Source organism: Hirundo rustica, chromosome 4 (assembly GCF_015227805.2).
Source record: "Hirundo rustica isolate bHirRus1 chromosome 4, bHirRus1.pri.v3, whole genome shotgun sequence".
NCBI lineage: Eukaryota > Metazoa > Chordata > Aves > Passeriformes > Hirundinidae > Hirundo > Hirundo rustica.
Window position 1 is genome coordinate 49,388,054 of NC_053453.1, and position 27,149 is coordinate 49,415,202.

The window sequence follows — 27,149 nt, forward strand, 5'->3', positions numbered from 1 at the left end:
CGTCACCGACCGACCAGCGCTCGCTCCCTGCTTGGGGCCGGCACCGGGCACGGCCGCGGCGGATGCGGGGGGGGGGCGGGTCACCGCCCTGGGGGGGCGGGGCCCGGCGGGAAGGCGGTGCGGGGCTAATCACGACCCAACGCGGCACTTTTAAACTCCCCCGGGCACCGGAGCGGAGAGCGCTCGCCGTTCCACGAGGCCGCGATACCGCCCCTTTTCGCTCTGGGCTGCGCCGGTCAATGAACTGGGGGCGGGGCGGGCGCAGCTGTTATCGCAGGGCTCCTGAATTGCACGTAGGGACACGCTTCCTTTTAAAGGAAGCCGATTTCCCATGCACGCACTACCGAACGCGCACGTACTCAAAATCTGAACTTTATTAATGCCGTGTGAACTCCTACCGAAATCTAAGTAATTTTGGTTTGCTGATGTATAACCGTAGTGTTTCAGCTCTCTTAGAGAGTAAGTAGGTGGCTCTTAAAAGAGCCTTTGGGTTTATTTAAATGAGTAGACTCTTTAAATTCCTCTCAATCATCTTACTTCTTTTTAGGCGCCGCCTTCTTTGCCTTGGCCGCTTTAGGTTTGGCTGCCTTAGGCTTGGCTGCTTTGGGCTTCACCGCTTTCGCCTTAGCCGGGCTCTTCGCTGCCTTCTTGGGGCGGCCTGCCTTTGCAGCTTTCTTGGGACTCTTGGCCGCTTTCTTGGCCGCTGCGGCCGCCGGCTTCTTAGCTTTCTTGGGACTCTTCTTCACCGCCGCCGCCTTCTTCGGCTTTTTCGCAGCACTGGCGGGCTTCTTAGCCGCCGGCTTCTTGGGCTTAGCAGCCAACTTCTTCTTCGTTGCCTTCTCTTTTGTCTCACTCGGCTTCTTGTTCAGCTTGAAAGAGCCGGAGGCGCCGGTGCCCTTGGTCTGCACCAGGGTGCCCTTGCTGACGAGGCTCTTGAGCCCCAGCTTGATGCGGCTGTTGTTCTTCTCCACATCGTAGCCGCCGGCGGCCAGCGCCTTCTTGAGCGCGGCGAGGGAGAGCCCCTTGCGCTCCTTGGAGGCGGACACGGCCTTGGTGATCAGCTCGGTGACGCTGGGCCCCGCGGGCTTGCGGGCTTTGGAGCCGCTCGCCGCCTTCTTCGGCTTCTTGGCGGCGGCCTTGGCGCCGGGCGCGGAGACAGCGGGAGCAGCAACAGGCGCGGTCTCCGACATTGTGAGAGCCTTCGTCCACGAACCAGAGAAACCACTGGGCCTGGAGCAAGTCGGCGGCCTCTTATTTATAGAGCGAAGCCGCGCGGTGATTGGTGCGTTGCAGAGCCCGCCCCGCTGCACGGCAGAAAGGTCCCTTCTCCCCGCTCATTTTGTGTTTCTTAGGAGCCAAAACCGGCTGTTTTTATCAGAATTTCCGCCACCGACCCCCCCCCAGTTCGCAGCGGCGTGGAAAAGAAAGACTCTTGTTCCTCTCGGCCGAGTTTCCTTTCGAAGAGGCAACGGGTGAGCTAAAAAAGAGGCGATAAACACTGAGTCCTGGACCTGGACAGACCTCGGGAGACAGAAACTTTTGTTTTTCCTTCTAAATAAAATCCGCGATGAGGGGATTTAGATTTCCAAAATAATTAATTAATATTCTTTAAAGGGTCTTCTCTTAATCTGAACTGAAAATGAGGGATTTGAATCGATATTTTAGTCGCAATTTGATTTCAAAGAGGAGGAAGTAACACAGGCTCATCTTGAGCACTGAATATGGATTAGAAATTAGCTCCTTTGTCCAAAATCCTTTACCTCTTTCAAAATAATTAAGAGAAATTAAATTAGTGCATTATGTAGCAAGGCAAGGAGCAGGTTAAAGTCCTGTGCAGGGCTTTTTGTTTTGCCAAAGGAGGTGACTTTTTACAGCATAGCAGTTTATGCTGGGTTGCTCAGTGTACACAATGCAGACAAGGTTCCCTCATCCTCTGCTGCAGAAATACTAACTTTCTTAATAAATTAGGTGACATAAAAACTTAACACGGCCAGTTTTTGTTAATAATGATAACCAGTGCCCTATCGTTTGATGCCAATGCTTTTATTTTTATACAGCTGGATTGGCAAATATCATCATTGTCTAAGGAGACACTGCTCCAGCAGTAGATTTTCAAGTAGATTTTCCTACTACTTCAACTGATCACCAAGCAATCAGTTGGGATTTATTTTTTCATAGCAGTTTCCTAAATAGTCCATTTTCTTACTGTCCAGTGACTGATCCCTACATTACAATTAATACTAAAAATGGCACTTCTTGATGTATCTGCTACACTGAAACATCTCGCTGCTAAGCAAGAGGGGGACTGCTAAGTCTTCAGCGCACTTTTCCAAGAGCAAGCCTCAATCAAAAATAGATACATATTGGTTTTCAGAGTACAAAGAATTAAAATAAGTATTCTCTGATATGTTTATTAATGCCTACAACTCATTGCTTTGACAAAGGCCTGTAAACTCCTTTTTACCTCTTGCTATTGTAAGTGTTGGTGGTACTAAAATTCTGGACAATGTTATGACTCAAGTAATTTATGTTTTCAAATCGGTAATGATTAAAATATTTTTGACCAATAATAGCAATAATAGCAGTTTTTCTGTTTCTATTTCAACATATTTATGGTTTATATTTAGCACTATGTATGAGATAAAATCAAAACTGGCAACACTCCTTTTCACCTCAGATTGCCTGTGCATGGTGATGAACAATTATTCTCAAACTCCTTCATATTTGAGGCAGAAAATGGGCTCAGCAGCTCAAAGATTTTTTTTAATAAGAAGTAAGGATTAGTAACTTAGAATGCCTTTAAATGCAAAGCAACTAAAAAAACCACCCCCCCAAAAAAACCCAAACAAGCAAACAATAGCAACAAAAATCCCTCCAACAGTATCTGTAGGTCTAAAAGTTGTTTAGAGGAAGCAGGGCTGTTTTTGAAGATATCGGTGAGTTACCTGAACTTCACATAGGGCCGAGCTGAAAAAGGAGAGGCATGATGGGGCTGTGGATTCTTTCCTACAGTCTTAACAAACTTTGTCTTTCTCACCCCACCAGAACAAAGTGATTTATTTCACATTAAATAAACTGCGTTGATTTTAGTAGGCATGCCAGCCACTATTTTACTCTATTTTACTATAGAGTCGGTTTTTCAAAATTTTAATCCTAATTTAAGACCTATAATACCAAACGTTTGAGGGGGGTTGCTCTGGTTTGTTTTTTTTTTTTTTTTCCCCAAGAACTAAGATTAAGGGGGGGGGGGGGGGGGGGGAGGTGGGGGCGCGTTCATTTTAGCTTCTCTATTGGCTATTTAGAAATGATGGTGGGGGGTTTTAGTTTGCCTTTTGCTAGGACGCACAGCTCTTTTCATGAGGAAGTGGGTGGCTCTGAAAAGAGCCTTTGGGTTACTTTTGAGGTGGGTACGCTCCTCAGACGTTTCATTTGCTTTTAGCTTTGTGGCTGTCGGTCTTCTTGGGCAGCAGCACGGCCTGGATGTTGGGCAGCACGCCGCCCTGCGCGATCGTCACCTTGCCCAGCAGCTTGTTGAGCTCCTCGTCGTTGCGGATGGCGAGCTGCAGGTGGCGGGGGATGATGCGCGTCTTCTTGTTGTCGCGGGCCGCGTTGCCCGCCAGCTCCAGGATCTCGGCCGTCAGGTACTCCAGCACGGCCGCCAGGTACACCGGGGCGCCGGCGCCCACGCGCTCCGCGTAGTTGCCCTTGCGCAGCAGCCGGTGCACGCGGCCCACGGGGAACTGCAGCCCGGCCCGCGACGAGCGCGACTTGGCCTTGGCGCGCGCCTTCCCGCCCTGCTTCCCGCGGCCGGACATCGCTGCCAACGCAGCTCCTCCGCGCCGCCCAAAATGACGCTGTGACGTGTCCCGGTGACCCGCGCGCCGCCGCTTTTATAGCTACTGCGCGCGCCCCGCTGGCTCTCTGATTGGCCGCAACGCTCTCTGGCTCGTTCCGACCAATGGCGACGCGGATCCAAATCCGACCAATGGGAGCCGCCGGCGGCCGCTCTCGCGGAGCCGCCCCCGCTGCCGGCCCGCGCCGCGCGCTCCGAGCCCGGCCCGGCTCCGTAAGCAAGGACAGCGTCGGGGGAAACGCCCGAGGAGAGCACAGCACAGCTGCCTCCCCGAAACGGGGGGAATCCCCGCTAAATGCCATCGCTTTATGTTTAGAAATAACCCTATATTTTAAACCTCAGAAATGCTACTGCAGGGCTACTTTGCAAATGTGTTATTGTTACGGTAAAAGAGAGGCTTTACTTTCACTAGGAGCGTTTACACCCCACCACTACTGGTATGTGTAGAAATTAGGCAGGAACATGTAATACAAGACGTTTCGCTGATTCTAGAGACAAATTACTTCAGTATTGCTGTAATCATATTCATATTGCTGTTTTCAAGCTGAATTGTCTGTCTCCAGCCTGAATCGTCTCAACTTTTGTAAACATAACTGACATCACTGTATATATGCATATATATACACACACACATCATATATATATCATACATATATATACAACAGAAGTTGCTTAATAAAGAAAACTTCATGTTTCAAGAATTGTGTAGTTACTTCACACAATATGCATTAGGAAGGCAGAGAATATGCATTAGGTAGGCGGGTTCATGTAAATTTTACTGTAGAGAGAACTGCTGTGCAAACGTTCTTGATTGTGTCCAGATTTTGTGAAAATAGATTCGGAGATTTCAAGTCTAACTTTGATTAGCTAATAGCTTTGTCTCCTTAAAGCAGATTTAACCTCAAAACATGGCACATTCAGCTAAGCCTGAAACTTACAGCCAAATAAATGTATTGTTTGAGGTATCTGCTAGTCTGGTATCTTAATATTAGCCACAAGTAAAGTTATCTGTCAGTCAATCTTCTAACATTGAAAGTGTTTACTAATTTTTACTTAAGGTAGCCTGTCCATGAAGCACCCAGTGGTTATCTGAGGCTTGATATGAAGCAGACCTTCCAATCAGAGTATATAAACCAAAATGTTTTGTAATCAGTAGCAGTATTTCAGGACTTAAGTTTTTATTAGCTACTAATAAAAGTTAAAAGGGATGTTGAGGAACTTCAAAAACAAAAATATAGCAGAAGTTTAGTGGGAAAAAGTTAAGTATATGTTATTTATAATGTGATTATTGCTTTTCTTTGCTGAGGTTCTGAATGCCTCTATCATCTCCCAAGGTGAGCGAAGAACGCTTCCCCCCTCTCCACCCGCCTGCCAGTTTTACACAAATCACAGGGAAAGTGGTATTTTGATACACTGAACATTTATTGTCTTTCACAAGACAAAATGAAGTTTCCCCAGTCAACAAAAATCCATCAAGATGACCATAAAGGGGATAGGGTGCAAAATTCCAGTGTACAGTATACACAACAAATTACCTTCCTGACTACCCTGAAACAAAGATGATTGATCAACCTCACTGCAACTAAAAAACATGATTATAAAATATATACAGGGGAAAAAAAAAACCAACCAGTACAGAAAATAAAAACTGGACAACCATTTGTGTATGAAATGCAGCCAACAATTTTCTGGCTCTTTAAAAACCTGTTCCATTACCCTCACCAGAGCACTCAGGGTGTGTAAGGATTCAGGTAGAGAATAGTCACCCCTGTCCCCAGAGTATCATTATCTCCCTCCAAGGAAACTTGAGGGCAGTAGCATCACCTTCTTTACTGCAATTTCCTTTCACCAAGTGGATATGGTGGCTCTAAAAGGAGATCCCCAGGCACACCTCAGCCGCAGCGGCCTCTATTCACAGCACACCGGCAAGTTAACCTGTGGGTAGGGAACTATTTCCAGTCACGCCCTTTCGCTGCTTGCAGGAGGACTTTCCCTTCTTCTCCCTCCACAGTGATCTGATCCATGTTCAGAGGGGCAGGAAAGCTGACTAGGGCTACAACAGGTCACAGGAGACCTTCCATTTCTTTCATGAAGGCTTCATACACGTCATCCTTTGTCTGTACAGAGATAGGGGCAGACGATCCAGCCTTAGGGGCAGCTTTGGTTAATGGGAGGGCAGGCTCATCATCTTGTTTTCTCTGGGAGGCAGCGGAAGCCCCTTTATTCTCGCGGCGCACTCGCAAGGCAGTGGGCACAAAGCGCGTGATCTCTGCCTTGGGGTTGGTGATCTGCGGCTTGGCACTGATGGTGGCCGTGGCTTTCTTCTCAATGGTGGCCGCGCTGGTGTCATCCGCCTTGGGGCGCTGAATCAAGCTGGGGGGAGCGCTCAGTACCCCAGGATTTGGAATGGGAGCTGGTGGAAAAAGCCCAGGTGGGGCAGGTCCTAAGGGAGGCACCAGAGGTGGCCGTAACATGCCTGGGCGAGGAGGAGGGATGCCTATAACAAGAAAAGCAAGTATGAGCTACCTTCACATCTGGGAATTTCAAAATATTTGAGCAAGAAAGTGAACAGTCTCAGAATGCCAAGAACAAAAAGCAGAACAAAACAACCCCCAAGAAGATGCACTAGCACTGGCTTAAAAAAAAAAAAAAAAATTCAAATCTGCACTAAATGCTGGGTTGAAAATGCTGCTCTTCAGACTCTGAAAGCCACAGGAGCTTGTTTATTGCTCCCTTTTAAATTTAAAGTTATAATCTGAGAATAAAGTTTCTTGACAATCCATCCCATTTGAATTTCAAGGTCATCGAAATATCTGATTCAGGCACAAAAAAAAAATATTCAGAACTCCAACTCATTTCGTGGAGCATCATTACAGCACCCAGAGGCTGTTCAGAAAGAGTCCAGCAGAGCAGAAGTTTAAACTCTGAAATTCCCTTTCTGAGAGCAGATTTCTTGCTACCAAACTACGCACAGAACTTACTTGTTATTACTGCACAGAATCATGTAATAGCACATAGCACAATGCAGCCACGTACAGGAACAAAGGCAAACTGGCAGCCAATTATATCTGAGTGGCTTGATCACCACAGCCAAGAATGCAGAAAGCAAGCAAGAAGGGACGCGGCACCAAAAAACCCAGAACCCCTTACCTGGTGGGGCAGGAGGAGGCAGACGAGGAGGAGGACCACGTGGAGGAGGGCCTGGAGGCAGACCTGGTGGGGGGCCTGGGGGAGGACCAGGAGGTCGCCCCGGGGGAGGACCTGGTGGCAGCAGTCGAGGCAAAGGCCCACGTAACCCTGGTAACCCGGGAGGTCTCAAGAACGGAGGAGCTCCTGAAAACAGTTGTGTAACAAAAGAGAAATATAATTCACAGTCAAAAATATATTCCAGCAACTAACTCATTGGCTAAGAATAAAGATCTTCAACATATGAATGAAAGCTGTATTACCTAGCTGCCAGATTAAACAGAATTTCTAAAAATCTCAAGCAGAGGCAGCAGTTACACAGTTAAAGTATCTTTATGAAAGTCCCAGTGTATCATGGAAAAAGGGTTCCTCCCCATACAACTAAGAGTAGTAACTGGTAACAGCTTCTGAGCTGAGTTTGTCATAATTTGAATGGCTAGAAACCTTTCTCTGTGGCATTTTTCTTCTGGCCTTTGCTCTTTTACTCCAGTTCATACACTGGCTCTGCTGCTGTCTGCCACTGTTGGCTCTAACAAAGACAACCATCAGAAAGGCCATAGCTGCAGGAGCCCGATACCTCAAAAGCAAGGTACAGCAACTATGATGTAGACTGCAGACAGACAGGTCTCAGTAACAGGGTACATATACTCCATCTGTAACACATTCTGCAGCTTCCAAACTCCTGAACTGATACCACCGCCTGAGAGCCTGCCTCTCTCAAAGCAGAGTAAATCAAGTATTCACCTGGTGGAGGGCCAGGAGGAAGGCCGGTGGGTGGGCCTGGGGGTCTCAGTGGAGGAGCTGGAGGTGGTCCCAGCGGAGGAGGCCCAGGCATGGGAGGTGCCTGTATCTGAGTTGGAGGCACAGCCTGTGCACTCTGTTGCTGCTGCTGTGCCTGGGAAGTCACAGTAGATGACCCAGTCTCTGCAAGTGCTTCCTCGCTGAGTGGCTGTTGCTGCTGTTGCTGTGATGTGTCTTCAGACTCTGAGTCCTCTTCCTCCTCCTCTTCTTCTTCTGAATATTCCTCCACTTCTCTCCCTTCTTCTGGAATTTCTTGACCTGGATATGGAGATACACTTATAAAATCTGTCTATGCATAACATCTTTGTGAACATCAGAGAAAATTGAGTATACAGAATAAAATAAAAAGAAGCAAGAGAAAGACAAACCTTACTTCAAAGGGAAGAAATCTGACCACTTTTTACTGTTAAACATAAAATGAAAACAAATAAAAATAATAATAGAAAAATCATTGCTGCTCTAGAGAGAGCTCTGACAACAAGAATTATATGCTCCTCTGGAACCTGAAATTTGTACTACCAACCTAAACTGCTGCTATTTAATCTCTTCCTTAAGGGAGTTTGTGGGGAGGTGAGGCAACAGGGGCTGGGGACACTCTGCCACAATAAACATAATCCCCATGTCCAAGAAACCTCTACACCTTTGAAATATACTAGAGTTTCTTTTTAAAACAAACAAGATTGGTTTTATTGGTTAACTTATGCCTTAGGCTGCAATGCAAAATGTCAGCAAAAGTATGTACTATAATTCAGAGGAAGAGGGTTTACATTCTTCATTTCAAGGGAGGCTCCTGCCTTCCTTAGCAGACACCTGCCTTTCCAAACCAAGACAACTTATCTCAGCAGAAGGGTATTTTTAGGGAGTACAAAACCTTACAGGTTATAAGCTGAGCACATAGACAATGTTACCCTTTCTCTTTCACCATGAGATTCGTATTTCATTTGAACAACTGCTTAAAAAGTAAGCAAGAAAAAGTTTAGAAGAAAAAAACAGTAAATTGCTACTTTTAACTTCAACTCTGCCATGCAAAACACACACATTACTTAAACAAAAATAAATTTTAAGAACCTACAAAACAACAAAAAAACCCCTAAACAAACAAAAGAAAAAAAAAAAAGCAACAAACTATAACTCAAATACCTAATGAGAGCTGATACTCTCAAGAGAGCCTACATTATGACAGCAAAGTATGTACAAAATAAAACCTGCAAAGTACAGCTGCCCACAGAAACCTTAACTAGAAGCCTAATGGTATATTCCCACACATTATATCCCTTACTCACCTGCCATTCGTAACATCATGGCCTGGAGTGGAGTCAGTTCTTTCATGTTCTTTTTCTTTTTCCGTGACTTCCCCGGCATGTCTGCGAACCGGACACTGTGACCTGGGGAAAGCAGGGTACGGAGGAGGGTGACAGCAGGTGGGAATAAAGAAATAAAAATCAGATCGTTACATTGATACCTGTATGGATAGCGTATCAGTCTAACATAATGATGCTCCTTAGAGAAGAGTGAACATTGGTGTTTCTGATTGATTGAAGTTTTGCTAACCTAGTATTCTCTACCAATTAGTCTCCCCCAAGCAAGTGAGTATATTTTACACTGAGGCTTAATTTTGTACGGTATCTTACCAATGCAATGATTCAGGTGAAAAATGCCTTGTGAGCTATAAGCTAACACAGTTTTTAAGAAAACAGGTTTATTTGACAGTTGCTTCACTTCTGGATAGCCTCCTCCCAACCCATTTATTAATAAAAAATTTTAAAATGGAATTTAGGTGAGTTAGAACATAGTTGACTAAATAGTTACACACACACCCTCAACTCTATCAAGCAGTGTTTTTCTTTTGAAAAATCAACTCCCAGTCTCTCATTTCTCCATACCCGATTTCTTTTCTTCACCACCTTCCCTCTCCTTGTCGTTATCGCGATGCAGGAAGTCCTCTCCTTCGCTGTCTGCATCTGACCTATCGCTGTCACTGTCATCACTGCTCTCATCATGTTTATCTTGATCCATATCCTCAGGATAGCCTTCATCTTCACTGGTGCTGGACATGTCATCATCGTGGCCTCGCTGTCCTGCAGAAAGCAAAGTATTAGGAAATGCATGAGCTCCAAATACAAAATATTCGTTCACACCAGTGTATGTTTACAGTCACAAGAGTCACCTTTAGCAACAGCATGGACAAACTGTCATCCCTTTACATTTTAGCACGTATTCTTAAAGGATATTGTGGAAAATCTGTAAGATTTCATATTAACCTGCTGATTAATTTGCACAGCAAAAAAGTGAAAGCAACTGCTACTGCAACTCATTCATTAATTTCTATTCAGCAGTTGCCCATCACTAAAATATTTTGATGCCTTCTGGCATGAAATAAATCTAATCCATCTAGTCACAAAAGTTTCTAGGGATGATACAGCAAGTGTATGAAAAAAGGACCTATGTTCTCCTAGCAAATGCACACTCAGGGCCGGCCGCGGGTTTTGTTGCAGTTTTAGTTTGGGGGTGTTTATTTGATGGGTTTTTTAAATAGAAGGTTTCTCTGAGATTGATTGGGTTTTTTAAAGGGATTATATGAACAATGTTTCAGCACTGTTAAGGGTTCATCCAAAAAAATCTAATTTGTGAAACCTAACAAAAAGAACTATCTGAAACATGTAAATAAAAGTTTCAACATTTAAAAATACAGCTGGTAGCAAAACTGCAGATATTATGAATATATCTGAATTACCTCAAAGGAGCAATCACTTAGTAAGAGTCTTTTAAGTAGTGATAACATTCATATTGCCCAGAGAACACTTTGTCTAGGGCCCGCTACATACACACCAGTACCATTCATAACAAAAGAGAGGTGAAGGAAAACCCCAGAGAGGAACAGTAAAGTCCTTACCTGCTTCAGAACTGTAAGAAATCTCCTCCTCTCGCCTTCGAGGAGTCACGTCCAAGGTGAAACCCACCTTACGGCCATACATCTGTAGGACCTGAGGTGGGGGTGGCCCTGGTGGAGGTCCAGGGGGTTTCCTGCCTGGAGGTAAGCGTGGAACACCAAGCCCCGGAGGAGGAAGCACAGAAATGGACCGAACTGGTGGTCTGGAGATAAGAAAGGAAATGAGAAATGTAGGAACACAATTAAAGCAAACGTGCCTTTAGTAGAATTATTTAGCCTTCTCTCACCCCTGCTTATGCAAACTTCTAAAAAGAAACATGAACATTTAAAAAGTATAGATTTGATACAAGGAGTTTACAACCTCATACAAAGATATGACTGCAGAAGATCAGACAAGAGCTCCTCAGAAAGCACCTGAAGACAATACTGAAAAAAATCAACTACGGAATCCTCCGACAGAAAATGAATTAAATAATTAGAGTTGGTGAAAACACAAGGCTATTCAGAAATAGGAAAAAAAACCTAGCACTAGAATGAAAAAAAACACCAAACCAAAAACCAAACCCCAAGCAAACTAGGAGTTTAAATGAACTATTCATATATGCTGAATATGACAGCAGGACAAAAGAACCCACATATGGCAATTTAAAGGGCATTTATGTTCAAAACAGTAGGGCTCTAAGTTTTCCTGACATGAAAAAGACAAAAACTAGAAGGTATAATGTATTACTCAAAGAAATCTAAACAAAACAGCTGTAATAGTGGAGAAAGATTAAAAAGGGCTTTGGTTAAAAGAAAGCACAATTCACTTGCACAGAATTCCTGACTTCTGAGAGTCAATATTACCTCTGCTTCTACCTCTAGCTCCTCCCCCGTCATGTGAGCACTTCCTTTTTTTGTCCCCTTTAAGTTCCTTTTTCCACTTACCCATAGGCTGATGTCTTCTTGAGGATAGAAGGTGGTTGAGCCCCTGGAAGGGGAATGTCCTGTATGAGGATGTTGGAGGGAGCATGAGGCATATCTGGTAAGGGGATACTTTCCACTTCAACATGCTGAGCATTCTAGAAGGAAGGGAGAAAAAAAAAAAAAAAAAAAAAAAAAGAGAGAGAGAGAGAATGGGTTACTCCCATAGAAGCTACCGCACAAACTCAGTACTTTTTTTAAGTACCGAACATATGGAACCTGCCACCACTTGTCAAACATGTCTGTTATTAGGGTGTGTAATCTTGCAGCAGTCCATGAAAAAAACTTGGGAAAGTGTCAACAGTAAAAGCTTTCAATGCAAACCAAAGCACTTGCAATGCACCTGTGAAAAGCTTTAGTATTTCAGTCAAAACTCGGTCAGGTTTCCATCTTCTTTTAGACCTTAAGTCTACAAAATGAAGAGGCTACAGACAAGTATGGCTGTGCTTTTGTGTTTTTTAAGTATTCAAGTCACAGACTGCTGTACGTTCCAAAGGAAAGGAAAAAAAAAAAAAAAAAAAAGAGGTCTTACAGATCCTTCCACTTGCACAACACTATGCTCTCCAGTGCATTAGGGAGGAATATTAAAGGAATGCCAAGGGATTCTCATTATTTCCAGCAAGAGATTTAGCAGAAACTCACAGAAATATCAATTGCACACTCACAGGCTTGCTCTCTCTTTAACACAAAAAACAAGAGGCTGATATTGTTGATTTGCAACACAAATTTCCCTTTCCTCCTTTCATGCTGAATGACATCAGCGTATCAGAGACAGTGACCTGACAACCACCACACTGTCCTCACTGAAATGTTCTAATTTGAGGTACTATGGAAATTAGTATTCATCCGGGCCACAGGATGCTGAACTCATATAAATCTCCCTTGCCCTGTAACTGTCACACCTAATGAGCAAAGAGAATACATTACTACAATTACAACACTGAAATACAGTACGCATTACCTTGACTGCATCAAAATACTGACTGAGCTGTGCTCTCTTCTGCTCATACTCCACTTCCAATTTGCGCAGTTCTTTATAGATGTCAGGATTTTCCTTCTCATAGAGCCGCAAGATACGTTCAAAAGTCTCACGGAGCTTTTTGCGTTTATCCTTCAGCACTTTTTCATTAAGTTGTGGCTGCTGTACTGGGTTAAACTCTGATCCAAGACAACAAAAAAAAGGTGACAAAAAGATTGCAGATTACTCTGCTGCACAACAATGATGAATGAAACTATTTCAAAACAAGTTCCAATCCCTATTTTCAGGAAGTCTTCACCCTTTTAACAATCCCCTCCTTGAATTCTACATTAGCAATACACGGACACTACGCATTCTTCTTAGCAATCATGTTCTGAGAAAAAAGTCCTCTTTGATTGCACCACAACACCTCAAATCATAATCAAACCCCCGATATTCACAGAATCCTCCCTTCTACTAAGAAAGAAAGAAGAAGATTACTCTATTTCAGTCTTCCCCTTCGGCTGCTAAATCTACACTGTGCATCTACATAAACTACTACCTAAGTCCAACACCTGGTACCTTTCACTCACCCATCTCATCCAATTTTTCCATGTCCCGGATAATCTGCTTTGGATCTTTCATCTTCAGTACAGCTGCTCGTACCATCATCCGTTGCTTCTTGTTCTAAGATCAGAGATCAAGCAAATGGAAAAGTTTCACAGTAAAAAACCACAAAATATCTGTTACCCCCTCCTCAGTATTTCCAGTCTGAAGAAAAAAAATCACACCTCAGAATGTCCTGAAAATGTTCACCACAGCACAGATCAGCAGCAAATATAATTAAAACTTCTGGTAATTTTAATTCCGCCATCTTGGTAATTGCAAATGCTACTACCATTCCTTCAATCCACCTAAACACATACAATCACCACAATAACCTACTGACAAAATACAGTAAAACACACTAAGAACTTTGTGAGTTTTGGATGCTTTGTTTGGATTTTTTTTTAATTTGGTTTGTTGCTCGCTCCTTTAGTATGTTGCTTTGTTGTTTTTTAATTACTAAGTACTTCCAGCAATGTTTCAAAAATAATTACAAGTTTTAAAACAGCTGAAGATATGTTTATTCCAAACACAACTGTTTTTTTTAAACTATGTGTTTGGATGAAATTTCCAAAGTCAGTCTTAGGATATCAACAAAAATATCCGCAGTCTATTCATGGCCGTTTACAATCACACACAGGATACACAGTATAGGAAATGCCAACTAAATGTTAATTTACCTTCTTTAGTTCCCTTTTCCGAGCTTCCTTGCCTAGAGGGGAAAAGAAAAAGAAAATAACAACTTGAAAGACAAAATGAAATTAACAAAGAACCTCTCCTTCATCAAGACTAGGGCTGTTTCTCAACAGCTCACTCATTTTACAAAGATTTACTGTAACTCAGCTTCCCAGTGAAAGAGAAACATAGCATGAAATAGATTTCTATTTCTTGTCTTTTATACAGAAAAAGAGGTACTACAGTCTTCATGTCTCCAGAAGCAGTGCTTTTTCCATACATGAAAGAACAATAGGCAACCCAAGTCATAGTGATAGGTGCAATCAAGAAAAGATTGTTACACAGAAGCGGAAACAGAGTCATCAGACAACACACTTCAAAAATATGTAGGCTTTAAGAATGCCTCTGAAATAAAGCATATCCACTGTGGGAGTCTAGATTTTAATCCCTGAGCATTGGTAACCCTTGGCATGTTACCAAAAATAGAAAAAAACAGTAAGACAACTCCCCCATCTAACTAGAGCACCTGCAAAATTTGATATTTTCCTCAAATTCGTGCCTGGGACAGATTAACTCTGTCCCAGGAAGCAGCCTGCAGTTTATCCAACAGCTAAGTACAAAGGCCTTCCAACACTGATAAGCAGCTGAAAACCAAGAGGTAAATACTGAAGAGAAGCAAGAGCATGAAAACAAGCAGCCTTCCCAGACAAAACTGAGATAATATTTCTCAAGTTAGAGAAACTCAGCTGTGATCCACAAGTGAGGATTCTATCCTCAGAGAAAGCTTTTTATCTGCTCCTCTAGGCACTCCCCATTCCCACCTGCTCAGCTTTTATGGATACTTACGGGCCTGATCCGTGGGATTCATAAACTTCCCACTCTTGGTGGATGATGTAGATCTCCGCCCCATTTTGATCTTCTTCCTTGTGCCTCAAAAAACAGAACTAAAAAGAGAGGTAGAGACCTGGAAAAGATGACACGGTTTCAGGTCCTACACACTGGTAGCTTGAGGATGCTTGTTCCTCTTCTTTCTAACACCAAGTTACTCCCTCCAAGAGCTCAAATACCTTTAAGGTCCTCAAATACCTCTAAGGTCCTCAAATCTGACTATGAGCTCAGCACCCATATCAAAATTGCCCTACTCCAACACAGTACTGCTATTTAAGTAAGCACCTACTTACTACTACTTTAGTAGGTTATAATTTTAAACTAATTGATGAGTTTTTTATTATTCACGCTACAACTCAAACCAAAAAGCTTTGTGCTTAGACTGTGGAGGAGTGCAGGGCAGGAAGAAACACATATTCTATTTTTCTAAGAGTATATCAGAGTTTAGCTTCTCATTCACTCTCATAAATGCTCTCCAGTTTTCACATTTCTGTTTTTAATGTTTCCCCACAAATCCTCTCTTCCTCAGACTTCTAAATGCCCCTATCTCTCTCCTCAGCATCCACTCTATCAACACGTGTAGGATTATTCTGCTGAAAATTTTTTCCTGTCTTTAGACATTTTTTCAGTTTAGAGCTGACTATGTAAGTGTCCAAACTACAGCCAGGGATGTCTTTTCTCTCTCACCCCCTCCAAACCCACTTCCCTGCCAAAACACTAGGGTGGGTTTGTAATCTCCTTCTGCAAGACACTATCGCTTCTTCAGGCGGGAAGCTCACCCAACAGAGGTAGGAGTTACAATTAAACCCCGTATTTCTCATATTTATATATTTAAAGGCTAAAGGGAAAGAGAAAAAACTTCCAAAACATCGATTTCACATCTTCTAAGGACCTAAAGAGTTTCAATGCAACAAGTTAACGGTCGAAGGTGAATATATATATATGTGTAGGTGTATATATATAAATACACACACACATACATATATATAAAAATCAAGCACTAAATTCATTATTCATTTGGCCACAGGGGAATGGGGCACAACCTCCCCTCCCACTCCCGCCCGATGGAAAGAAGAAGAAAATGAGGTAGCGCGAACTGCCGCCTTTGCCTCGTCTCTCTTCTCCTCGCAGCCCAGCACCGCCGCGCCGCTCTCACCGCTCCGGCCGGCCCGGCTGCCTCCGGCTGCAGCGGCCTCGCTCAGCCCCGCGCCCGCCGCCCCGGCCCCGCCGCCATCTTGCACCGGCCCCGAGCGGCGGCGCGCGGCTGCCCTCCGGAAGCGGCGGCCCCGACTCGATGGTTCCGCTGCCCCTCGCTCCCCCTCGGAGGTTCCAACTCTATGGTTGGACATGGGGAGGGGCGGGAAGACGGGGCGGAAGCGGGGCGGGCTGGGGGAGGGCGGGGAGCAGGGATAGACCTAGACCTAGACCTAGACCTAGACCTAGACCTAGACTTAGACCTAGACATCATAGACACAGATACCGGCGCCCCACCGGCCCCGGCGGTCGCTGGGAGCGGGTGGACACACGCGGTGCGGGAGGGATGCTCCCGTACGGCCAGTGCTGGAAATGGGGCTATCAACGCGGCCAACGCGGTCTCTGCTCCCCCAGGCTCTCCGGGAGAGATCCCCCAAAGTGCCCCCCGTGCCCTGAAACAAGGTGGAGCGGAGGGGCGTGTGAGAAGCCTCGGTCCATGGGGAATAAATGCCAAGCGCTGCGGGAGCAGGGGCTGCCCGCAGCCTGGGGTCTGTTCCATGGTTTATTGCAGGCCTCGCCTCGCGGCCGCGCTGCGCCCCCGTAAGCGGGGCCGGGATCCCTCTTCGGGCTCCTGCGCCTGCTGCTCTTCCAAGGGGACTATTGGAAAAAAGTGACTGGATGACGTTCTTCGAGTATCTCAGATGTACAAAGAGAACAGGAGAGATAATTTAATGCCATCGGGGACCGCAGAAGCTACTCCGTTACTTGTCTTTTCCTACGGCCCCCACTGTGGTGAACTGGCGAGGCTGGTGAACTCCTGGTGGGAGCTAATTTGTGTCATTGTCCAAAGTACAGTTTCCAGCAAAAGTCCACAGCGCATGAAGAACCAGGATGAAGATGCACATCAATGTGCAAGCAATAAATTATGGATGCAGGCTTAAAGAGCCAGCATGTTGGGGAGGAGATGTAGGAAGAAAATTTTTCCCTGCACAGGTGGCACCTGGGAGCGGAGGTGGTCAGATCTCTAGGCGAGATGTCGAGACTGCTCCTAGTGAACATACCATGCAACACCACGTTGTTACAATTTTTCAAGTAATGCAGACTCAGTTGGCTAATTTGTAAGGATCATTGCAGGATGGGTAAAAGACTATAAGCTATGCTTCACATTAATGCCAGCTTTTAGTCACACACTGCGCCAAGTCAAAGTCAAGGAGGATCCTCAGAGCCAAGGCTTCAGGAGCTCTCAGTGCCTAGGGAGTCTTGCTAACCACATGCACATCCTGGTCATCCCCACCTTGTGCCTCTTTGGCATATTCTCTTTGTATTATTCTTGTCATCAGAAAGTTAAGCTGGGCAGATTTTTGTTACAACCATACTGGTTTTCCACATAGGTTTGGAAGCAGCTTAGGCTGGTTTGCAGGTTTTTTGAGGCTGTTCTTATTTGGAACACATATATTGCAGTTTTAATTCTTAATTCTTTGTCCAGGACAACAGCTTGAGCAAAGGCAGAATGCTCAAGAGGATGTGATGGAAAGCTGTGGTCATACATATCCCTGTCAGGTGCCATGTCACTGTAGAGGGGGATGGCTGAGTCCTCGAAGATTAGCTGCACCTCATAAGGCTTGGGGTCTTCTGTCCTGGTAGTACTGGGCTCAGTGGGGATAGTTGTACTGCCTCAGCCCTGACTGCTTTCTCCCAGAAGTGTCTACTGGTTTGGAGGACAACAGTCCTCTCACATTTTTCACTCGCTACTTCTGTCATACTGAGAGGCAGCTTAAAGGAGTCTAGAGGGGAAACATCAACAGACTGGTTATGACATCTTACCTCTTATGGCTAGAGGATTAGAGAGAGCAGGAATTAAATCCGTTATGGGGAAACTAGCGTTCCTTTAAGTCCACCAGGAAAAAGGATATACCTAGAGGTGAGTAGCAATTGTATATCTCTGTGCTCCTCATTGCGTATCTCACTTCCCCTGACACTGCTTAGCATTTGCATTCAAGAACATGTGGCCAAATTGCTTGAAAAATACAACAGATTTGTTTTAATTTGACTCCACTGTTCTCATACAGCAGTGATTGGCAATCTCTCTGATTTTAATTCCTAGTTTAAAGTGTACATTTAGACATAGAAAACAAGAGCCAGGAACTCCTACCTCTCCAACACACAGATATTGATGTTCTATTGATTGACACTCTCTTGCCTCTACACAAGTACCTCTAAACTGAGTGCCACTTGTGTCAGGAGACAAGAGATGTTACATCTTGGAGAAATGATGCCTCAGGTCACCAAGTCATCCACCACACTACCTCGTGTAGGCAAGGCAGTACTTTTTGCCACCACCGAAGTGCCTTTCCTGACTCACATAGCCCAGTCTGCAGCTGGTCCCAGTTTTTCAGTCTCTGGCACTCATCTATGCTTCTGAATCCTGGGCTTTCTCCCTGCTGACTTGGCAGAGCTGTTCAGTACCAGAAGTTTCATTGCCATCTAGCGGCTTTTGTGCATAAAAGGGAAGAGGAGTCAGAAAACATTAAAGTGAGAACGGAAGTGGAGAACAAAAACCCGACAAAATAAACAAAAAAATACCCTCAACCCCAGAATGGAAGAGTTGTGAATCTCACCCATCTCTTTATTTCTTGGGCACTATCTAGTTATTAATAAATTAAGATTGCTAATATTGAATATTAACAAACGTGAATTTGGAGATGGTTTTAGTATGGGGGAAGTGAATACTAAAAAAGGGACGTATGTACAACCCTTCTAAATTGGTCTATCATGGATTAAAAAAAAACCTGCATGATAATGAAGCTTTTAATACTTATTTATTATTTGGTTTAAGACTGGTTTTTAGAAAAAAAATACAGAAAAGAGAGGTCTTTCAATACTCATGTAGATTTTTATTAATTCTTAAGTTACATTTTTTTCTAATATCAAGAAAAAACAACCCACAGCAAATCAGAGCAAGAGACTACAAATAATGTTCTTGCTTCCAACTTTGGTTTTAAAATCTGAAAAATAAGGACAATTGGTAGCATATTGTGAAATGCAAAATCTGAGCATATTCTTGGCAGTCCCACACTGGTGGGATCGGGTAAAGAGCTTGAAAGTAACTTTAGTACATTAATAGGGCTGTAATCCTTAATGCACTTGTACATGTTCATAATCCCACCTCAATCAACAAAATAGCAACTTTGCACAGAAATTTTTGCATGTGGGTTGGCAGGAGCAGAGCATTACAAGCATAAGAGGTTATTCATGGCCAGGCACACCCGGAACACAGCAGCTGGTCTCTCCCAGTTGTGGAGCAAGGTTGCGTGTGTGTTTGTTCTTGTTTTGAAGGCCCAGGCTTCTCTTACCTGCCAAACTACTGGGATTAGAGTTTATTTAAAGAAGATCTCTGGCTGGCTCCTTAGGAGGGCAGGAAATAGCTGTTAAATATGCTTCAGCTAGTCCTCATAATGAACAGGGAATTCAGTCTTAACAGATTTAGCACTAATTCACACTAAGAGTTTAGCAACCACAGATGTCTTCATAAAGCCTCCAGATGCTGGCATGAATTGCCTTGTTGAAATTGTTTTCTCCATTGTGTTGTCATGTTTGATACAGAAACACACTTTTTCACCACTACCAGTCCAGCAGTCTGTATTATTGTCTCTAATATGAATTACAATTCAAGGTTACCTACAATGCTTCCCAGAAAATATGCTTAAGGAAAGGTGGAAAGTATTTGAAACATTGCTCTCCCTGCCTCTGAAACACGTGTTAACCAGTCCTCTATTAATATTTAGTGCCAGTTTCCCAAATTGTCACTTTTCTTGTTCTGCTGCCACAAATAAGAAAACAAAAAGCCATCAGTAGTTCATTTGTCATAATGAATCAAAAGGGTTTCTGCAGACATAGCTGCTGCAGCTACTGTCACAGCAGAAGAGAGAACTCCAGCTTCATTTACTGAACTTGCTGTCTTACCAAAGAAGTCACTTCATGTATGGCATGCTGGTACTTTTCTGAAGCCGCTTTAAACTCAGCCAGGTGCTTCTCGTAGCTTCTCACAGCTGTCAGAAGCTGACTCCTCTCCATGGCTCCCAGGATGGCATGGAGAATCATTTCAAGGCCAAGCCCAATAATGGTAATACTAACTCCCCCAAGAACAGATGCTCCAATCTGCGCAAGGAGACCGATGAGCTTGCTCACACTGAGAGTTAAATTACTGGAGCCAAGAAGTTTGATAGCTACCATTGCAGCTGTTGAAGTTGCTTCTCCAAAAATAATGGAAAAAACTCTCTGGGCTATTGCAATTTTCTCCAGCTCGGGCTCTTTGATATCATATAACTTCTGGTACAGCACTGGCTCCAGCTTTTCTTTCATGTCACTATCGATCTTCTGCACCTGCTGCTGAATCTCACTCATCACTTGAATGATAATTTCACAGTTTTCCTTGACTGTACTGCTCTCTCGCATCACAATGGGGGTAATACTACAGCCCAGATGTTCATTCAACACTCCAACCAGCTCGTTTGTTGCATGGAAATTTGTGGACATACAGTCAAGCAATTCCTGATGCAGCTGGATCAGTTCTTGCTTTCTCTTGGGATTATCTGGGTAAAGGAGGTCACTCAATGCCATTCTTCAGAAACAGGACACTTCAAGAGAGAAAAAAAAAAATTATTCTGTATAACACCTATTGTGGTTTGTTCTGTTGTTCCCCATTACAATACACTCCCTGAGTCGTATCCTCCCTTTGAGCTGTCAGTTTCCTCTAGCCCTGCCTTTTGTTCCTGATTGTTCTATGTCAATCCTATGTCTCCCACCTCCCTTGTCAATCCTTGTTGTAATTGCCCCTTACTCCAGAATGTTCTGTGATCCTCGATGGGCAATTGGCCAGGACAAATTGTATCCTCCCCTGATGTCCCCTCATAGGCCCCTGCAATGCCGGTCACATTTCTGGACCCTCCTATGTCTTATCCTCGTTGGCCATGCATTCGTTGATGCCTGTAAGACCACCCGTGTTTAAAAGCTCATGTTCATCCCTGCTTGTGGTCTTCGGTCATTGTATTCCCAGTTGTAACTTTCCCTCCCGAGGAATTAACCCCTCTTAGATTTACAACCAGAAGACCCTCCTCTCATGCTTTGCCTCTGCCTTGCGCCTTGCTTGCCTTCCGTGCTAGAGCTCTGGCTCTAAGCCACCCTCTGGGACAACCTGCTTCTGGAGAGTGTCCCCTGCTGTGCACAGTCCCAGCAACTGGGCTGGACTGGGCTGTGGAACAGCTAGGCACTGCGTCAAACACCCATAACCTTAGCCCTTAAAGTGCATTGAAATGTGTCCTGTCTCTACTCCTCTGGTTCTTCTCATACTGAGTCGGCCAAATCCCAAGGCATAGTTCGTAAATGTAAAAATCTTAATTCTTGTTTTGGATCTTTGCCAAATGATTGGAAAAGGACCTTATAAGACATTGAGTATGTTCAGAGCAACAAAAATAGCTAATGAATATGTAATGAGCAGATTGGTGAAATGGATGTGAGTCACTGGCAAACTGAAGACTGAAATTGAAACCGAACCTTGGAATCTGAAGATGGTAGAAGCCAAACTAGTTCACTGAAAATGGAACAATCTCATATAATTAGCAAAATTAAAGATGTGGCCTAAAGATTAAATGGTTGTTCTAGGCACTCTTTTGTATCAGACTATTTTTTCCATTTAGTGGCATCCATTTTTTCAGCAACCATGATGATTAGTGGATATGGTTTGTATCACAATAAGGGTATTTTATGCCAGTATAGCTTTTTCCTTCTAACATTAAAGAGAAAAAGTAACTATATAAACATCCTGTACTTATACTAAGAAGCTTACCCTTGGGAATTCATAGTGAATAGTAAAATTGTCCATAATAACCCCATCCTAACCTATATCACCTTACACACATCTATCACTGTTATCTCCTTCCCTGATACTTATTTCTTCATAAACTGCATACCAACATAGAGAGTCCAACGAGACTGAGTTGACAGTGATCATGGAGTTATTCCTCATCACTAAGATTCTGTAATCAACACTGTAACTTTCCTTTAACCTATCACCAGCTGCAAAGTGAAAATGCTTTAGCATGATTTCAGCTTAAATGCAAACATCTTTGCCATGGGAGCAAACTATGAATGAGTAGGATGACTCATTTCTTTGTTGGTACTTTTTATGTTCTCAGCCCTCTTGTTGCAAATCTGGGCCATTTTTGTGCAGTGCTTTGCATTTTTCTAAGACAAACGTCTTCTTGCTGTTGGTGCCTACACATCACAGTTAGAGCTACAAATAGTTATGTGTAAGCGACTACCCAGATTTTTCTTCTTAAAAAGATACCTTTGTGACATTTTGGTGCTTTGTAGTTCTTTCGCTGTTAGCTGCAAATCATCTGATGCTGACCCAGCTGTATTTTACTAAACACACCCTCCCCCACAAGGTCACAGTAGAAAACCAGAGTGATTTCCACCATCCCATGCCAACTTTTAATCTCAGTGTTGAAATACAAGCCAGTCTGAAAAGAGTTTTTTCCCCCAATATTTTGCACAGCACTGTGTATTTCTTTCAGCCACTTACCTTGTATCTCTGCCAAGAGAATAAACTCTTTAAGACATCCTCTTATACAAGCTGAAGGGAGCAAAATCCATATATAGCAAAGATTTGTGATTTTCAGGAAACAGAAAGCCATGATAATGCAGACTATGATTTCATATCAATCTTCCTCAAGGATGTTGCTGGCTTGCTCTCTAACTCAATACTGTAAGATATTAAAACCTTTCCACTCCAGTGGTGTTTTGTTGTAAGGTCATTTGTTTTCCCTTCTTGATAGAAACTGAGATGATGAAATGTTTTAGAAGGAATAGCCCTTCAACAAACACCTTAAATACTAGACAGGTGTGGAGAAGGCTTTTAGAATCCTTTTTTACATATGATTATTTCAGCTTCTTATAGCTGCTCTAGATTTTACATCTAATGCTAAAATTACTTCTTAATTTTCACATTAACACTTTCAATTAGCTTTTGTATTTTTCTTCTAGAATTAGGCAGGCCACATATATTTCTGTATTTCTATTTCTCCAGCTCCAGGGAGATTTACAACAGAAACATTTCTAATTAAACATTTACACTGCCTACCTCATTTGGTCTGAATGCTCCTGTTGAAATGTGTGTGGGATAGTAACTTCAGCCTCTTTCTCCTTTGCTTGCCTGGTGCTTTCCAGCAGCATGTGATGAGTTAGGGATACAGAGGCTGGGCTTCAGCTGCATCCTGTGCCTGCTTGCCTGTCATTAATTCTATTGTGTGATGTTTACCCAGATTCATCTCATTTTCCTCCTCCTTTCCCTTCCTTCTAATTTTAAGAGAATTCAGTTTACTTAATGCTAGTTCCAAATTACTAGATCTTCCAATGGCCTTCTGTTCCTGGAGAGAACAGGTACAGCACAAACCCCTCCAGCCTGCAATAGAGGTAACATCACAGGCACCTACAGCCATGGCTGAAAGGGATGGTGTTACTTGCTGTCCTCAGAACATAATAGGTGTAGGACAGCACTTCTAATTCAAATAAATGCAAGATTATGGTTTTTACTGGAATTTACAAATTTCTATTGTTTTTAAAATATAAACATTAATGTTTGCACCTATGCCTTGAAATAATGAATTTTTGCCATGACTGCTTTTGTACACCTGCAAAATACTGAAGAAAAATTGAATGGTTCCACATAAACAGAAAAATAGATACCACAGACAGTGGAAACAGGCTTTGTCTGTTCCAGTAAGTCAAGCTTGTACATACACCTTCAACAAAGCTAGACATCTTTCATGCTCTTATCCTTAGAAAGGTGGACTTGCAGCCCACAAGGGTCTCACTAGGAATATTGCCTCCACTACAGAGGATGGCTGAGTTCTAGGATGAAAATATAAGATGAAGCATAAAATGAGCACTCTGGAATTGTTTACGTGTTTTCACCTGAAAGCTGAGCTGCTGCACCTAACCCCAATGAATACAATCAGAGTGCCAAACTCTCTTGTCGGAGCTGTGGGCATGAGAACATAAGCTGAAAGAGAACCCTAAATGATTTAACTGCTATATTTCTGGAAATGTCAATTAGTTGTGACTGCTAGTGTTTTCCACTGAGAATGCCATGTAGTCCTGAAATACTTCATGCAGAATCGAATTGAATTGAATTGAATTGAATTGAATTGAATTGAATTGAATTGAATTGAATTGGCTGGCAACTGCCTATGTGTCACATTCTGGAAACTGATTTCAGGTCTTCAGTGTTTGCAGTGGATGCAAATTCTTTTCTTCTAGAGCCCTCATCATTTGGAACGTGACAGAAAATAATTTGAGCAGTATGAAGGCAGTTTTGTTACTGCTTTACTCTGGGTCTTTGGGGAAGATTCATAGCTATTATCTCAGGCCTGTTAAGCTGGAGGAAAAGATTTGATGTGGAGTGTCTATCATCCTTCCTTGCTGCCATTTGCCAGGTCTCTCAAGCCATGAGAGTTGAAGTGGTGTCGAGGCACAGATTCAACTCTGAACAGCAGTGAAGGCCAAAATCAGTTTTGCCATTTCATGCCATTTCAGAGCTCTTTTGCCCTGGGAAAGAAATGGGGAAAAAAAAGGCAGATGGTTGAACTGAGTTCTGAAAAAAGTCTTTAAATGTATACAGTGAGACAGGAAGTTGCAATTTCTTGAACACTTCTGACTACACATCTAACCACAGCAATAGCTGATGAAATGTCTGCTGCAACCAGTGTAGTTTTACAGGGCTCTTGCACAAACAAAGGCAATATCAGGAGATGTCTCTGAGCCACACGCTATCCCAGGACTGTATCTCTTGTTGGCCTTGTGAAAACTCATAGGTGCAAGCAGAAGGACATAACTTTCTTTGCAATCAAAATGGTATCGATGATGGGCACCCAAGCAAGGAGAATATTTTGTGCTTCCACCTATCAAGGGATGCTTGCACCATCTAGTCAGTGTATTAACTGACAAATATAAATCACTTTTAAGGGAACTGTAGCCTGACAAAATGTGGCATTACTCAGTCTTCAACTGCTTTGTCCTTTGAATGTAGATGTCATGTGTTTGACTTTGCTGTGTCTATTTTCCCTCCCAAAAAGGGAGTTTAATTATGTGTATATCCACCAGTATATACAAACTGAAGGATTATAGTTCTGAGCATGATGTAAAGTAGTTGTTTTCTAGAACTTACACAAATTTACAAAAAAAAAAAAAAAAAAAAAGTAAGAATAATTAATTCACAACATTTCCCTTATTTGAAGATTGCAGGTCTAAGTCATAGTCCCTGCAGCCATCAGAGTAACAATACTTGCAGCTGTTTACACCATATTTTGCTGGCTGCTTGCAAAAGCCCCAGAAAAGGCTGTCAAGATTTTTTTCTATGTTTTCTCCCAACTAATGTCTTGGGGAAGAATCAGTCAGTTTGGATAATTGATTTCAGAAATGTAACAATCTAGTCAAAATATATATCTACCTTTATTCCTCTGTATTTCCCCTGTAATAACACCTTCTGGATTTCCTCTGTTTACTTTTCAAAGTCAGACAGCACTCCAGAAATGCTGGTCCATCTTGGTTTTAAGAGTGGCAAAGAAAGGCTGTTCGGGGTCTGCCAGAATCTGCACCACTTAGTGTAATTCTCTATCTCTTCAGCCAACACAGAATCTAACTCCTCAATGCACCAATCTTGGCACCAACTTTCCCTGCTCTCAAAGGAGGTTTGCACAGCTGCCCAGTTCACTGGCTTGACTTTACCGCCATACTGCCTTCCACATCCCACAGACAGACTCTTTCTCACTAAAAATAAAGGTATGAAGAGATCTGTAAGGAATCCAAAGTCCCTGTGTGTCTTTCCTGAATGCCTCAGGACAAAGCTATCTACAGTGAAGGTTATCCCTGATCTTCATAAAGGCCATAGATAACTTCCTACCTGAATGGGTCTAGGGAATATCTGTTTTGATGAACCAGGCTTAATCTTCCAGTCTTGGCTGGAGAGTTACAGCTGAAAGCAGAGGGATGATTGAGCCTTCTGCAGCAGCAGGAACTTCAGAGGCTTCTTGCCTGCTATTCAATGGCACATATCTGGATGCAGTCAGAGAACCAGAGACTGAGGGCCAAGCAAGGTACAGGTTTGGTACAGGTTTGGCCTAGAGTGTGTCCCAGTGTAGGTGCAGCTGGTAGGGGCTGCCTGGGGCAGTGGAGACCAAACTGTGCCCCCTTTGCATGAGAGCCTGTGTACAGTACCTTCTACCAGCTGGCACTGGTACTTGCTGTAGTTCCCCGCAGACTGCAGGTGCCTGCAGATGCCTGCTGGATCTGAAAGAAGCTTTTGACAAGAAATATCTCATAAGGGGAAATGAGGACTTCCTTTTCAGGTGTGTGGTAAGAAAAGCCTTGCGTAGCTGCTCCCAAGCAATTGGTCACCCTGAACAAAGTTTCATTCCCAAACTTCCAGGCTTCATTCCTGAGGTAGAAATGAAACAGCCAAATCACCCCCTGCTGCCTACCTTGGCCTTGATGTATAAGTCATTTAAACCTCTGTGCACCTGGTAGCACTTATGTTCCCCCATGCTGCTCTGCCATGCCTTCAATATCTGGATAGCAGTTGTTAGGTAGAAGTGAAAATATTTTGAACTGAACTTATGTCTATAGTGCTCTGGAGAGATTCCTGCTGTAGATGTAGCCCAGTTCAGCTTGAGTGCAGGGAGGAGTTCATGGTATAAGCCACAAAGACTATGGCACAGCTGTCACACATTTCCCTCAGGAGACCTGCAGGGCTCTTCAGCAAAGCCTCCTGAGCCTTCTTCCAGAGATGCAAGTAGTCCTTGTTAGCAGCTATTTCCTTTTGAAAATAGTCTTCTAATCTCCTCTCTGCACCCTAGATACTGGTCACCAAAGGAATGTGGAGCAATATCCATCATGGTGGGGGACATAGCCTGCAACATAAAAGCAAATGAAGATTAGCATCAGAAGTGTGAATGTCTTGTGCATCTTTCTGGATGCAAGCTAAGTTTTCCTCTATCCTGTCCTTGCCTCTTGTCATTATTGGCAGAGCAAGCAAGGCAGGTAAGCAAATCTTTAGCCAGACCTTCCTGAGCCACCTC

General features: G+C 43.5%; 4 protein-coding genes across 6 annotated transcripts; all 4 read right to left on the reverse strand.

Moving 5' to 3' along the window:
* Positions 1-387: 387 nt before the first annotated feature.
* LOC120752134 (histone H1) lies at positions 388-1,231 on the reverse strand. The gene has a single exon (XM_040062818.2). The coding sequence runs from the start codon at positions 1,188-1,190 to the stop codon at positions 534-536; it is 657 nt and encodes a 218-aa protein (XP_039918752.1). The 5' UTR covers positions 1,191-1,231; the 3' UTR covers positions 388-533.
* A 2,160-nt stretch (positions 1,232-3,391) lies between these two features.
* LOC120752147 (histone H2A) lies at positions 3,392-3,840 on the reverse strand. The gene has a single exon (XM_040062832.1). It carries the CDS (start codon positions 3,813-3,815, stop codon positions 3,426-3,428), a length of 390 nt encoding a protein of 129 aa, XP_039918766.1. The 5' UTR covers positions 3,816-3,840; the 3' UTR covers positions 3,392-3,425.
* Positions 3,841-5,256: 1,416 nt separating this feature from the next.
* Positions 5,257-16,074, reverse strand: WBP11 (WW domain binding protein 11). Its single transcript, XM_040062013.2, has 12 exons — positions 15,977-16,074; positions 14,779-14,896; positions 13,938-13,969; positions 13,245-13,338; positions 12,655-12,851; positions 11,658-11,791; positions 10,734-10,933; positions 9,724-9,918; positions 9,124-9,225; positions 7,784-8,098; positions 7,004-7,186; positions 5,257-6,350 (listed from the first exon to the last, which is right to left on the reverse strand). Exons 2-12 carry the CDS (start codon positions 14,840-14,842, stop codon positions 5,917-5,919), a joined length of 1,950 nt encoding a protein of 649 aa, XP_039917947.1. The 5' UTR covers positions 14,843-14,896; positions 15,977-16,074; the 3' UTR covers positions 5,257-5,916.
* A 3,057-nt stretch (positions 16,075-19,131) lies between these two features.
* SMCO3 (single-pass membrane protein with coiled-coil domains 3) lies at positions 19,132-26,573 on the reverse strand. Of its 3 annotated transcripts, XM_040062016.2 has the most exons (3): positions 26,553-26,573; positions 25,976-26,047; positions 19,132-20,651 (listed from the first exon to the last, which is right to left on the reverse strand). In XM_040062016.2, exon 3 carries the CDS (start codon positions 20,632-20,634, stop codon positions 19,957-19,959), a length of 678 nt encoding a protein of 225 aa, XP_039917950.1. In that variant the 5' UTR covers positions 20,635-20,651; positions 25,976-26,047; positions 26,553-26,573; the 3' UTR covers positions 19,132-19,956. The 3 variants fall into 3 exon arrangements, with proteins under 3 accessions (XP_039917950.1, XP_039917949.1, XP_039917951.1); XM_040062015.2 differs by lacking the exons at positions 25,976-26,047; positions 26,553-26,573 and adding an exon at positions 23,156-23,274; XM_040062017.2 differs by lacking the exons at positions 25,976-26,047; positions 26,553-26,573 and adding an exon at positions 22,598-22,749.
* Positions 26,574-27,149: the final 576 nt, after the last annotated feature.